A 15,243-nucleotide genomic window follows, 5' to 3' on the forward strand; every position below is an offset into this window, starting at 1 on the left:
CATGACCCGGCAAGCAAAATTAAGTTTCCCTAACAGTGATTGAAGCTCCCGTAGCTGCAACTTCTTCTTCCTCTGGGCATTCTCCACATTTTCCTTCAAATCCTCTATCTTATCTACTGGCAGTCTACACTCCATCTTTTCAGAATCAATCACAATCCCCAAGAAACTCAAAACCGTTACCGGACCCACCGTTTTTTCCGCCGCCAACGGAACCCCAAACCAATCAAAAAGCGAACGTAACGTTTCCAACAACAAGGAACACACCCGCGAACCCGGGGGGCCTATACACAAAAAATCATCCAGATAGTGAATCAGAGATGCACAACCTGATGAGTCTATCACAGTCCATTCCAGAAACGAACTGAACGTTTCGAAGTAGGCGCATGACAATGAGCACCCCATGGGCAAGCATCGGTCCACAAAGAAACCCCCCTCCCAAAAACAGCCTAACAAATGGTGACAATCCGGATGCACCGGCAGTAACCTAAACGCTGCTTCAATATCAGTCTTAGCTAGGAGTGCCCCCGCCCCAAAGCGCTTCACCCACCCGACCGCTGCATCAAATGACGTATATACCACCGAACAAAGTGCGGGGTCAATACCATCATTGACCGAAGAACCCTTTGGAAAAGACAGGTGATGAATAAGCCGAAACTTATTCACCTCCTTCTTAGGGACCACTCCCAGCGGTGACACTCGCAAATCCGCAAAAGGCGGCTCCTGAAACGGGCCCGCCATACAACCCAACAACACTTCCTTATTTAGTTTATCTGTCACCACCTCCGGATGCTCCCTAGCCGAACGCAAATTCTTTTTTAACAACACTGCCCCCCCTGGTACAAACGGAATCCTAAACCCCTCCCCAAACCCCGCCTCAAGCAATACCGCCGCGGCCCTATCCGGATACCTAGCGAGAAAAGGCACCATCCTTTCCAGTCTGACCGGCGTCGCCCCCTTTGCTATTAGCGTCCCCTTTCTGCTTCCCGCCCCTAAAGCATCTTGCCGCTCCATGGTTCCCCCCACAACCTGAGCATTCGTGTTTAAATTTACATTTAACCCCGAATCTACAGTTTCCTTCATTAAAGGCAAAGCACAAGCCTCTTGCTGAGGCCGTCGCCATGCTGGAAGACCCCCCACTCCCCCCATCCCCCCGAAAGGGCTGCCCAGATCTAACAGGTGCCGTCACCCTCAGCCATAAGGCAATATCTTTGTGATCCCACCTCATTTCTGGACGCACCGCTTTTCTCTGCCGGAATTGTTCATCATAACGCAACCAGGCAACCCCCCCGTAAACCCTATACGCTTCGCCTATAGCATCGAGATAACAAAACAGCGCCGAACAATTCTCCGGCGCCCTTTCCCCAATCACACTCGCCAAAATTGCGAACGCCTGCAACCAATTAGCAAACGTCCGCGGAATCAACCTGAACCGTCGTTTTTCCTCCTCCTCTTTCTTACCCTCGTCCTTCCTTGTCCTATCTAGATTAAACCTTTCCAGGGGGAGCAAAGAAAAAATCTCTACATACTCCCCCTTCCAAATCCGCTCCCGCACCTCCGCCTTCAAATGAGCCCCCAAAGGCCCCTCGAAGCAAACATACACCTCTCCCTTTGCCTTATCGTCCACCCGCACTGTCTCCTCCTCCGCCTCAGCCCCTGCCTGCGTCTGCACCGACACCCCCACTCCCGGTAATGCCCGCCGAGGCTCACCCCCCAACCCGAAACCTCCCGACGGACCCTGTACTCCCCACGCCTGTAAAGGGGATCCCCCCGCTCCCCCCCAACTGGCCATCAATCCCGCCAAACCCCCCAACAATTGCCCTAAACCCCTGCTGACATCCGCCTGCGGCCCACTACCCCCCCCCAACCCCCATGCTCTGCACTACCTGAGCTAACGGTCCCCAAGTAATCTCACCTGGCTGCCTGGGTGCTGTGTCCCCATCAGCCGCGACTCCTGACTCCAGACGAACCATCCCTTGAGGAAGATCTTCGGATCCCGCCGCCAATCCATCTTCATACTGTCCCCTGGAAACGCTGGGACCAGGGACGATGCGTCTGTCTGCGACTGGATCCTGAGGGGCAGAGCTCTCCTCTTCACTCTGCCTCCTGGCAGAGCTGGGGCCATCAGCAAGGCAGCACTCTCTAGGGCAATCCGGATCCATCCTGCTGCATCTTCTCCCTTCTGCCTGTCCCCTGGCCAGCCTCAGACCAGGGACGCTAGGGTTAACTGAGGCACTGTGGGCGGAGCTACTGTGGGCGGAGCTACCCCTCACACACTGAACGGAGGGCCTGCTGCTCGTTTCTCCATCCATTGCAGCAGCCCCGTATTGCAGCCTGTTCCTCCCACGCCGGGCGGGCACCCCCCTGCCTGGAGTTAGGGGGGCCTCCGCCGCACCTGGTCCCGAACCCCCGCCGCTGCCGCGAGATGAAGGAGATGGCCGGGCCCGTCCACCCCCGGGGCTCCGCCTACCAATTGGATTCCTTCCACGTCGGGGCCTTGAGGCAGCTGGCCGCGGAGGCGCCCGACGTGAAGGGTCCTGTGAAGGGCTCCGGACACGGCGCTGAGCCCGAGGGGGGGATGATGATGGACTAAAGCGCGCCGGCGGCCGTGCCCGCCGCGGCCGTGTTAAAGGTGGCTGAGGCAGGACAAGAGCCTCAGCCTCCCCCCTCAGCAACAACCGAACCTGCTCCTGGGCCCATGCAGATCCGTGGACCGCTGCTGCCGCCCGCAACTCCTGAATCGCCGCTTCCAACTGCTCCATCACTGCAACAGGTCTGGCCAGCTTTCTCAGGTAACCAAAATGGCTACCGTCCACTTTCCCCCTACTCTATTTAACCCCTACGCCCCTCCCCTCCTGCTCAAACCCACCAATACGACCCCCCCTGCATCCACCCCACCCCCTGCTACCCCAATCCTAATCTCCCTGGGGCTCCCTAACCAAACCCCCCGTCATGTGGGCCTACCCTTAGGGGCCCCCCTTTCTCCCCCCTTCCAGTCCGGCCATTTCCTGAAAATTCACCTCAGATGAGCTGTAAAATATAAGAGCAGATAACGAAAAAAACATAAGTTGGGGGGGGGGGGGGGGGGGACAACAGTGACAGGATTCCAATACCTAACATGCTCAAGGTCAACATGGTGGGGACTCCGGCGTACGCCTTCGCGCCCACTAACATTATGAGAGGCAGTCAGGACCTTTGCAAGGGAATTACAGTGACAACTATGATTTTGTCATCGCACTCTTCGGACGCATTTATCACACATTAGTGTAAGGCCCAGGAAGAGAAGCCTTTAATGCCGCATAATTATGCCCCACACAATGTGCAGTGGCTATGCATGATCACGCCTTGGTATGCTTCCCGCTAAATAAGTGATATTTGCGGCCATAATCATTAGTGGAGAAGGCAGTAATTAAAGCTTATGAAGGATTGGCTAGTGATGATTATTAATGCACTATATTTACTGCTGCTAGTAATTTTGCCCGGGTTATGTCAGACCGACATGGTGTTCGGAGAGCTCAGCCACTGTCAGCGGCCCCTGAACCCAGCAGAGAGAATGTTTTCTATTCTGTCTTTCACCTAGCTTCTTCTTAAAGCAGTATAGAAAATATTAGAGGAGATTTATGATGAGGGGAATGTTATAGTCAATTTGCACCAGATATATAAGATGTTGCATGTTTGATAAATTTGTTAGATATGTCAAGAGATGTCACACTCCCCTACTGGAGTGGAAATTGCTAAATTTTTGTGATTTTAAAAAAAAAGTCACAGTTGATCAATCTGCCATGCACTTAAAGGGGTTTTCCAGGATCTTTATACTGATGACGGGTTAGGTCGTCAGTATCTAATCAGTGGGGGTCACACACCTGGGCGCCCGCCGGTCAGCTGTTTGAAAAGGCACCAGCGCTTCTGTGAGCACCATGGCCTTCTTGCAGCTTATCAAGCACAGTGCTGTACATAATATAGCAGCTGTGCTTGGTATCGCGCTCAGTCCCATTCACTTCAATTCCTGGGAGTCAGACTCCCACTGATCAGATGCTGATGACCTATCCTGAGGATTAGGTCATCAGTATCAAAATCCCACAAAACCCCTTTAAAGGGAACCTGTCACCAGGATTTTGTGTATAGAGCTGAGGACATGGGTTGCTAGATGGTCGCTAGCACATCCGCAATATCCAGTCCCCATAGCTCTGTGTGCTTTTATTGTGTATAAAAACCGATTTGATACATATGCAAATGAAGCTGAGATGAGTCATACAACAACTCTGCATAAGATATCACATATAATATGCTTAGATAGGGTTGCCGGAATCTATGGAATATAAAAGGGTTAAAGAGACTCTGTCACCAGGAGCAACCCTATTAAACATACTGCCTGGTAGGGCTCACCATGCTGATAAAAACAAAACCTTTCTTTTGTCTGTGCAATATATAGCTGTAGAGATCAGTGTTTTTAGTCATATGCAAATGAGCAATTGGAGCACCAGGAGGCGGGGCTGAATCATCTGAGCTCTACTTTGTAACACCTCCTGTGCTCTGCACACTACCCCCTCCCTTTGATTGACAGGGCTGAGTGCAGAGCTGTGTCCAAGAGCTGTATGCGAGTATTTATCATATACACGTATACCATGTACTACAGCTTCACCACACTGAAATCTGCTCAGAAAGCTAATATACATACTGCCTTATTCATAGGCACAATGTATGCCTTATTCATAGGCACAATGTATGAGTATAAAGACACCAGTCATATGTGATCACATCTAAGTATGGAAAAAACAAGCTGCTCTATGAGGTAGTGTTTTAGCTTCATCGTATAGTGGTCTACCATGAATGTAGAGATCCCAGGTTCAAGTCCCAGCAGAGTTCTAAAATTTATTTCTGTTTTTTTTTTTCCTCTCTTATCTAAAGCCATATGAAAATGCTATACTATAATAAATAATCATATCATATTAGGGACTTACTATATTGATAGTAGTGTTTTTTTTGTTTTGTTTTTCCCTAAAAGCTATTACTGGTTTATTCACAGACAGAAAATATAATTATACAGAAACCAGTAATATTTATTAATATTTTTTAATATGATAAGGATATAGAGTTTTCTTATGGCATAAATGTGGAAGAAAAAAAAGTATCTGAAGAAAGAAATGTTGAAGTTTCTATCAAGTTTCAAACCTGGGATCTCTACATGCAAAATGATTCACTTAATCAGTAAGTTTTAGCATTACCACATACAGCTATATGTTTTTCCATGCTTATAAGCTAGCACATATTACTAGTGTCTTTCTAATCATACATTGTGCCTGTAAATAAAGCAGTAATGTGTATATTAGCTTTCTGAGCAGATCTCAGTGTGGTGAAGCTATAGTACATAGTGATATGATATTTACATGCTAGTCCACTGCTCTTGGACACAGCTCTGCCCTCGGCCTGCTGTCTAGCCCTCTCAATCAAGAGGAGGGGGGAGTGTGCAGAGCACAGGGGGTGTTACAAAGCAATGCTCAGATGATTCAGCCCCGCCTCCTGGTGATCCAATTGCTCACTTGCATATGAATAAAAATGTAGATTTCTCTGCAGCTATTTATCATACAGACAAAAGAAGGGTATAGTTTTAATCAGATTTACTAAGGTTGATCCTAGTGACAGAGCCTCTTTAAACATAGCATTTCTGTCCTGGAAATGTACTTTATGCAACTGGATAATCCTGGATCCCAACCTTCTGTCTTCCTGCTATAAAGAGATGAGGTTATATTATGGTATATATGCCAGGGATTAGAGAGGAGATCACATATGGTAAAGAGCATTAGGGTGATGAAGTAGTTTACATAACTGCATAGTATGAGAGTGTACTCTATATAATGTATGTACTGTAGGGTGGGTGAAAGCTACCAGAAATGTTATTAGTGAATTTACATTGTTTAACATAGTTACATAATTAAAAGGGTTAAAAAGACATAAGTTCATCAAGTTCAACCAAGGGATGGGTGGGGATGTGAATTTTAGAAGGAATTTTTAAAACTGAAAAAATAATGGATAAGCTACACGTACAGAATTAAATTGGGAAAAAATTAAATTAACGTGCTTAATTAAAAACAATACCTTTATTATTAAATGGGTAAAGAACAAAAGAAATTTGCTCAAATGATATCCTAAATACGATAAATATTCAACAAAAAACCTCCTACTATAGATAGGATGGACAATAAATTCATAATTCACTAGGAGGCTGGGGGTGGTAGGTAAATCCGTGGGAAAATTCTTTGCCTAGATAACCCTATGGATCTAGTATCCTAAGCACAGGGATGTCCCCTGATGGTGGAGACACCCTGCCCCCATACCTAAGCCTTACTGTGGCCCTAGTGAAGCCCTACTCGCAAAACTGGATCGGAAATAAATTATTAAGATATCATTTGAGCAAACTGCTTTTGTTCTTTACCCATTTAATAATAAAGGTATCGTTTTTAATTTAGCACGTTAATTTAAATTTTTCCCGAATTTTTAAAACAGTCCATTGTTCCTGCTGTGACCACATCCTGAGATAGACTATTCCACAGATTTGCATCCAAAATGGCCGGCTCACTGGGAAGAATGTCAATAGACACTTTATTACAACATAATATCTAAATACACATATATAAAAGTATGGGCTTAAACCAATATGTATATGTATTCCACAGATTTACAGTTCTTACAGTAAAGAAGCCTTGACTCTTCTGGAGACTGAACTTTCAGTCGGAAAGCAGTGCCCCCTTGTCTTTTGAGGGGATTTTACATGGAGCAGTTTTTCAACATATTTTTTGCACTGCCGATTTATACAGTATGGGGGAGATTTATCAAACTGGTGCAAAGTAGAACTTAGTTGTGCATAGCAACTAATCAGATTCCACCTTTCATTTTTCACAAATCCTTTGGATTGATTGGTTGGTATGGGAAAGTAAGCCAGCTGTACTTTATACCAGTTTGATAAATCTCCCCCTATATTTGTATTGGTTATTCATGTTGCACCTTAGACGTCTCTTCTCAAGACTAAATAAATGCAATTATTTTAATCTTTCCTCATAACTAAGACCCTCCATGTCCCTTATCAGTTTAGTTGCTCTTCTTTGCACTTTTTCCAGCTCCAGGGCATCCTCTCAATGAACAGGTGCCCAGAACTGACTGCATATTCCAGATTAATACATGACAATATCCTTGTAGCTTTCGAAGCAGCTAATTGACATTGTATGCTGTTATTTAGTCTAACATGTTATGTTCATCATGTGTATTTTCTCCCTCAGAATATGGACACTTGCTAGATCTCAAAGATCTGTTCAATTTGAATTGCGCTTTTTTATTTTGTTGGGCCCACTTATTGGGGGAGGGGGGTTAATACGCTCCATTTGTGAATTTAATGGGGTTAACCTGTGATTAATGTAAAAAGTGAAAATCATACATAATCTAGTACAAGACAATCTCTTTCTAACAAAGCTAGAACCAGCGCTGTACCTCAAGTGCATCCAGAGCACTGCCCATTGCTTTGCAACATTTTCTTCAGGCTGGCAGCTCAGGGGCTGTATCCTTTTTGCTGCAGCTCTCTCCTTATCACAGCTCAAAGGGCATGTCCTTTCCGCTGCAACTCTCTCCCTGTAACTGTCACTGTTTCTAACAGTCGGTATGGCTGATAGAAGAATGAAACTGAGCATGTGCGACCATCTCAGTGGGTAGATGAGCATATTACCATACAGATTAAACACTAGGGGCCGCTATTATAACTGGACCATTTTTGTATCAGAAAGTAAATTACTAAAGTAACTAGTTTTTCATGCTCAATTATAAGTGTCATTTAATGTTGGCACAGTTCCTTTAAGCTGTGTTTTTAATTATACTGTGCTTGTATCTTTAATAATATGCCAAGTAATGCTGATGCGTTAAACTGGGCATACACTGTCAGCCAACAGCTATCTCTTCTAATCCTCTCATACAGTATATATGCATGCTCAGCTCAGCCGAGTATGCATACGTAGCGAATCGTAGAGGGGAGAAAGGGGAGCCACTGCTAAATACATCTGGTAGCAGCTCAACTCCTGAGAAAAAATGGATGAAGCAATTGAAATTCAAAATGCCCAATCGTTATCCCTCTGATCAGTCATTAGGGAAGAGTTGGGAAGCCACCATACACAGGTTAGGCTACATCTGCGCTTTCCCTTTCCACTATTGAGATCCGTCCTAGGGAGGAAAACGCTTAAGTTTTGTCCCCATTCATTGTCAATGGGGACAAAAATGAACTGAAGGGAATGGAGTGCACCAGAATGCATTCCGTTCCGTTTCATTGCATTCCCATAACGCGCACACACGCAAAAGAAAAGGATCCGTCCCCCCCACTGACTTACAATGGTTTTAGAGATTCGCCATCGCTATGTTAAAGATAATACAACTAGATCTTAGGCCGACATGGATTAAATGTGTATGGCTGGGTTTAGGATGGAGGTTTTGCATATATAATTCAGTTTTACATAGTAACATAGTTTATAAGGCTGAAAAAGACACCTGTCCATCCAGTTCGGCCTGTCATCCTGCAAGGTGATGCAGAGGAAGGCAAAAAAAAAAACTGTGAGGTAGAAGCCAATTTTCCCCAGTTTAGGGGAATAAAAATATTCCTATCAGACTCCAATCAGGCAATCAGAATAACTCCCTGGATCAATGACCCCTCTCTAGTAGCTATAGCCTGTAATATTATTACGCTCCAGAAATACATCCAGGCCCCTCTTGAATTCCGTTATTGTACTCACCATCACCACCTCCTCAGGCAGAGAGTTCCATAGTCTCACTGCTCTTACCGTAAAGAATCCTCTTCTATGTTTGTGTACAAACCTTCTTTCCTCCAGGTGCAGAGGATGTCCCCTCGTCACAGTCACAGTCCTGGGGATTAGGCTACTTTCACACTAGCGTTAATATTTTCCAGTATTGAGATCCGTCATAGGGTCTCAATACAGGAAAAAACGCTTCTGTTTTGTCCCCATTCATTGTCAATTAGGAAAAAACTTAACTGAACAGAACGGAATGCTCCAAAATGCATTCCGCTCCGTTCTCATACCGGAGAGCAAACCGCAGCATGCTGCGGTTTGCTTTCCATCCTAGGATGCGGCACAAGACGTTTTCTCTGACACAATCTGACACAATAGAAAACGGATCCACCCCCCATTGACTTTTAATGGAGTTCATGACGTCTTGGGTATGTTAAAGATACAACCGGATCCGTTCATAACGGATGTAGATGGTTGCATTATCAGTATCTGAAGCGTTTTTGCTGAACCCTGCCTGATCCAGCAAAAACGCTAGTGTGAAATTAGCCTTAATTTGTTACCTCTGGAAGGAGGGGGGGATTCTCTCCTGAAATACTCTGTACAGCTGGGGACCTTGTTCCTATTTTGAGACTTTCAGTCTGTGATCTCCGACAAAGGCCTCTTGCACACGACCGTATAGCTTTTTCAGTATTTTGCGGTCCGCAAAAAATACAGATGACGTCCGCGTGCATTCCGTTTTTTTTGTGGAACGGAACAGCTGGCCCCTCATAGAACAGTACTATCTTTGTCTGTTATGCGGACAATAAGGCTACATGCACACGAAAGTTGTTTGTTTCCCTGTCCATTCTATTCTTTTTTTGTGGATAGGATGCGGACCCATTGATTTCAATGGGATAGTCATATTTAGGACCTAACCTGGGTAAGGTATTTTAACAACTGTATTAACTAATGCCTAACTAGGCAGTAAGATCTATCTTGACCCAGGTATAGTTTAAAACTTCACTTTTATTACTAAATGTACTAAAAACTAAATATCAGTAGATAAGTAAGTGAATTGCTTATCTTTATTAATTATTCCTACAAACCAAAAATCCTAAAATTAAAAATTAATTTAAATTTTAGGATTTTTGGTTTGTAGGAATAATTAATAAAGATAATCAATTCACTTACCTATCTACTGATATTTAGTTTTTAGTACATTTAGTAATAAAAGTGAAGTTTTAAAATATACCTGGGTCAAGATAGGTCTTACTGCCTAGTTAGGCATTAGTTAATACAGTTGATTTCAATGGGTCCGCAAAAAATGCGGACAGCACACCTTGCGCTGTCCGCATCAGTATGTCTGTTCCGTAGCTCCGCAAAAAAAATATAACATGTACTATTCTTTGGCGCTCCCCTTTCACATCACAGGAGGCTTGACAAAGCGCGATTGTTGCGCAAAACGGCTGTTGCCTTTTTCTTCTGTGAATTGTGACCCGCACCCGCTATGTTTTAATCCGAATAAAGCTACGACTTGATGAAGATTCGGTGAGTGCCGCCTTCTCTTTTTTCTTCTACTTTTGATGACATTTGGTTTTTCACTCTGGCTGAGCACCACTCCATTTTTTGCATGGTTGCTGAGAGCAAGTTACCTGCACCGTACCGCGTTCAGTAGTGCCGGCTGTGTTTTCTCCTTTGTATTACTATTCTTGTCCGTTTTAGGCATTGTTACAATGGATCTGCAAAAAAAAACGGATGGTATAAGGATGTCGTCCGTTTTTTTTTTGCGGAACATAAAACACATACGGTTGTGTGCATGTAGCCTAATAAGACATGTTCTATCTTTGAGCGGAACGTAAAAACGGAAATACAGAAACGGAAGTCATACGGAGTACCTTCCTTTTTTTGCATATCCATTTAAATGAATGGTTCCGTATACGGTCCGTTTACGGAACGCAAAAAACGGAACGTAAACGAAAAAAAAACGTTTGTGTGCAAGAGGCCAAAGCCTGCACACTCCTGTCCTGAAATACTCTGTGCAGCTGTATACATTTGATGGCTACTGTATCCCACGTGCACATTTGGTCCTAGTAAGGCTTGACTCAAGACGATTATAAATGTCTTTTCATTGTCCACTACCTTAAAACAAAAGCAGGTACTGTAGATACACTGACATGATTTTATTTCATCATCCATGGCAACTAGCAGAGAGGGATTTGTCGGTGAAAAGGTTAATAAGTTTGGTGGTGGTGGACGGGGTCAGGCTGGTCACCGCTGTCAGCTCTTTGTTCCCATAATTAAGCTGTTTGTACATTTTGCAGGCTCTAATCAATATGTGTTTCTGTGACATGAGGCAGGGTCAGAGGCTGCTGGACATACAGCAGGGGAAAGCATATGTCTGAGCGCCACGAGTATATTATTCTCTAGGATTGATTTCTGGGGGGGTCTGGGAAAGTTCAGTGACAACCAGTATGGCTGCTACTAGAACACACAGCTTTCCTAAAGTCATGGGTAGTAAACCTGGGGCCATATTAGTTATCACACTTATATTTACTCTGGATTTTAAAATTGTCTATTGCGGAAGAAATTTCTAATAAATTACCGCACATCCAACTCTTTGTTCCAGGTCACAGAGCTCAACAATCTGAAAAGCATTGTTAGACTCCCTCAAACCACCAAGAAGCATGCGGTGGGAATTTTCTTTACCGATGACACCTCAAAAACATTCGCCTGTGAATCAGGTAAGAATCCTCCTCCACCTTCCCGTTAACGTAAAGGATATACTTTACCTGTGGAAACTTGGTGACATCATGATGCAACAGGGGGGGGGGGGAGCTCTCCAGCATGGTTATCATCAGTAACAGATGGAATAGGTGATACTGAAATAGAATGTGTGTGGTTGTGCAGTGAGCTCCTGAGGAGCTAGTGCAGATGATGGGAGTGGTAGTGGCCCTGATGAAGTGTTGTGTCACAGTGTCGTACCTCAGGCCGTCGCTCCCTGGGGATTGGTGCAGTGAAAAGGGGGAATTGAAGGAATCGAGCAGAGATTGTAGAACAAAGAACATCTTTCTTTACTGAGTGAAAAAACAAGTAGCAGCACATTCATCAGCGGTTCATACACAGTGCAATCTCTTCTCCCAGATAATGAGGTATGGTGGCTGGCAATGTGGCAGAAGATGACACTCAGAAGTTTGCTAGCTGACACTGTCTCTCTCAAGATTCCCTTCCCTATGGCTGGCATTTGTGCCTGTAGGTGTCCACTGTATGATGCAGGCTTTTAGCTATCTCAACTGTAGTGATGGTGTCTTAACGTGTCTCCCAGCACCTTGCAGCAGAGTCTGTATAGTTTTATTGCTTGATCACTGCGCTGACACAAATACACTGTAGTTTACAAATGTTCTGTAGCCTGGAACCCTGCAGGCTCTCTGGAGCAGTTGTCCTTCTAGATGAGCCACTTCTATGGTCCTCAAGGCCCTGAGCAGCAGGAGCTGAATCACATGCCCCTTCACGCCGTACTTTCCTATCTACGCTGAAACTAACTTGATCTGCCCCTCCCTTAGCAGGAAGTCAGTAGAGACCACTGCCACCAAGAGGGGAGGAATGACATGGTAAGTCCAATTCCTGTTGCCAAACACTGCCAACCTTCTGCCATCAGATGGTGAACAAGGTGTATAGCATGCCATTACATTTCACTTACATTACAAACTATTGCAGTTACAGTAGTATTCCCCCCAGGTCTGGGGTACTTCAGTTGCGCCATGGGGTGTGTGTGTGTGTGTGGGGGGGTGTTACATCTCACATTCAAGACCCTCCTCTTTTAGCCAGAACAAGGAGAGTATAGAAGAAGCATATCTCTGATGGTTCCTGGTACTTTCATGCATTGGCTTTAATCGACACAGTCTAAAACTTCACTTCCCCTGTGGTGGCACTGCTATTAACTCTTGCTGCTGGGTTCCTGTGCAGATCACATACACTCGCCTAAAGAATTATTAGGAACACCTGTTCTATTTCTCACTAATGCGATTATCTAGTCAACCAATCACATGGCAGTTGCTTCAATGCATGTGGGGTTTTGGTCCTTGTCAAGACAATCTCCTAAACTCCAAACTGAATGTCAGAATGGGAAAGAAAGGTGGGCTACAACAGCAGAAGACCCCACCGGGTACCACTCATCTCCACTACAAATAGGAAAAAGAGGCTACAATTTGCACAAGCTCACCAAAATTGGACTGTTGAAGACTGGAAAAATGTTGCCTGGTATGATGAGTCTCGATTTCTGTTGAGACATTCAAATTGTAGAGTCCAAATTTGGCGTAAACAGAATGAGAACATGTATCCATCATGCCTTGTTACCACTGTGCAGGCTGGTGGTTGTGGTGTAATGGTGTGGGGGATGTTTTCTGGGCACACTTTAGGCCCCTTAGTGCAAATTGGCCATCGTTTAAATGCCACGGGCTACCTGAGCATTGTTTCTGACCATGTCCATCCCTTCATGACCACCATGTACCATCCTCTGATGGCTACTTCCAGCAGGATAATGCACCATGTCACAAAGCTCGTATCATTTCAAATTGGTTTCTTGAACATGACAATGAGTTCACTGTACTAAAATGGCCCCCACAGTCACCAGATCTCAACCCAATAGAGCATCTTTGGGATGTGGTGGAACGGGAGCTTCGTGCCCTGGATGTGCATCCCTCAAATCTCCATCAACTGCAAGATGCTATCCTATCAATATGGGCCAACATTTCTAAAGAATGCTATCAGCACCTTGTTGAATCAATGCCACGTAGAATTAAGGCAGTTCTGAAGGCAAAAGGGGGTCCAACACCGTATTAGTATGGTGTTCCTAATAATTCTTTAGGTGAGTGTATAGTCACTTAGGAAACTCTATGATCATCCTATTTTTCACTCAACCCGTCTAGTAAAAGGGATTGGACACAGTGATAGTATATAAATTGTAAATTATTGTTTAATTCAATTGTTTCCACCATTAGTTATACAAACTTACTGATGGTAGGGTTTGGTTGGGAATAGGTAATAGGCCCTGTACCTATCATGAGATAGCTGAAGGTGTATTTTCCCTTTAATAAAAAATTACACAGCACCAGCTGTTGATGAGTATTCACATGTATTTCCTCCCTAGGTAAGCTACAGGTTAAAGGCTGTCGACATCTTTGGGGGCATTTTTTTTTTAATTATCGCATTCCACTCATTTTGGTCTACAAATCATTTTTTAAATTGGTCTTTATAAAAAATAAATTTCATCTTGTGTGTATTTTTCAGAGTGGCAGGCTTTTTGTTCACAGTGTCCCATTAGCCCTGACGTGTAGCCCTTATTGCTGGACAACTAACAGCTCAAAAATAGGGTTGAGCGAACCCGAACTGTAAAGTTCGGGTTCGTACCAAACTTTACAGTGTTCGGCACCCGAACCCGAACATTTCAGTAAAAGTTCGGGTTCGGTGTTCGGGTAATATTAATATACCATCGGATCAGAGTTTTCTCCAATCCAATGGTATATTTTAACTTGAAGCGTCCCCATCACCATCGGAACGCCTCTATGTTAGAATATACCATCGGATTTGAGTTAGATCGTGAAGACTCAGATGCGACAATATATTCTAACACAGAGGCGTTCCCATAGTGATGGGGACGCTTTAAGTTAGAATATACTGAGAACTGTGGACATAACAGCCCCCTGCTGCCTGGCAGCACCTGGTCTCTTACAGGGGGCTGTGATCCGCACAATTAACCCCTCAGGTGCGGATCACAGCCCCCTGTAAGAGATCAGGTGCTGCCAGGCAGCAGGGGGCCAGACCCCTCTCCCCAGTATTAAAATCATTGGTGGCCAGTGTGGCCCCCCCCACCCCCTTTTAAAATCATTGGTGGCTAGTGCGGCCCAACCACACCCACCCACCCCCTATTAAAATCATTGGTGTCCAGGGCGGCCTCCCCTCTCCCCCCACTAATTTAAATCATTGGTTAACAACCCCCCCCCCATCATTGGTGGCAGCGGAGCGGCAGTTCCGATTGGAGTCCCAGTTTAATCGCTGGGGCTCCGATCGGTTACCATGGCAGCCAGGACGCTACTGCAGTCCTGGCTGCCATGGTTACTTAGCACTTTTAGCAGCATTATACTTACATGCACTGTCTGTGGCCAGCCAGCGCTCCTCCTACTGGTAAGTGAAAGGTCTGTGCGGCGTTTATAGCACAGACCTTTCACTTACCAGTAGGAGGAGCGCCGGCTGGCCACAGACAGTGCATGTAAGTATAATGCTGCTAAAAGTGCTAAGTAACCATGGCAGCCAGGACTGCAGTAGCGTCCTGGCTGCCATGGTAACCGATCGGAGCCCCAGCGATTAAACTGGGACTCCGATTGGAACTGCCGCTCCGCTGCCACCAATGATGGGGGGGAGGGGGGATGGGGAGGCCGGACTGGCCACCAATGATTTTAATACTGGGGAGGGAGGTAGGGGGGGCACATTG

General features: G+C 45.2%; 1 protein-coding gene across 1 annotated transcript in view; it reads left to right on the forward strand.

The window, feature by feature from the left end:
* DOK5 (docking protein 5) overlaps window positions 1-15,243 on the forward strand; it is a 142,252-nt gene that overhangs the window by 109,847 nt on the left and 17,162 nt on the right. Inside the window, exon 3 of the mRNA XM_044298326.1 lies at window positions 11,383-11,497. Coding sequence (XP_044154261.1) covers window positions 11,383-11,497 — 115 coding nt within the window. The remainder of the gene's footprint in view (window positions 1-11,382; window positions 11,498-15,243) is intronic.

This window comes from Bufo gargarizans, chromosome 6 (genome assembly GCF_014858855.1).
Source record: "Bufo gargarizans isolate SCDJY-AF-19 chromosome 6, ASM1485885v1, whole genome shotgun sequence".
NCBI lineage: Eukaryota > Metazoa > Chordata > Amphibia > Anura > Bufonidae > Bufo > Bufo gargarizans.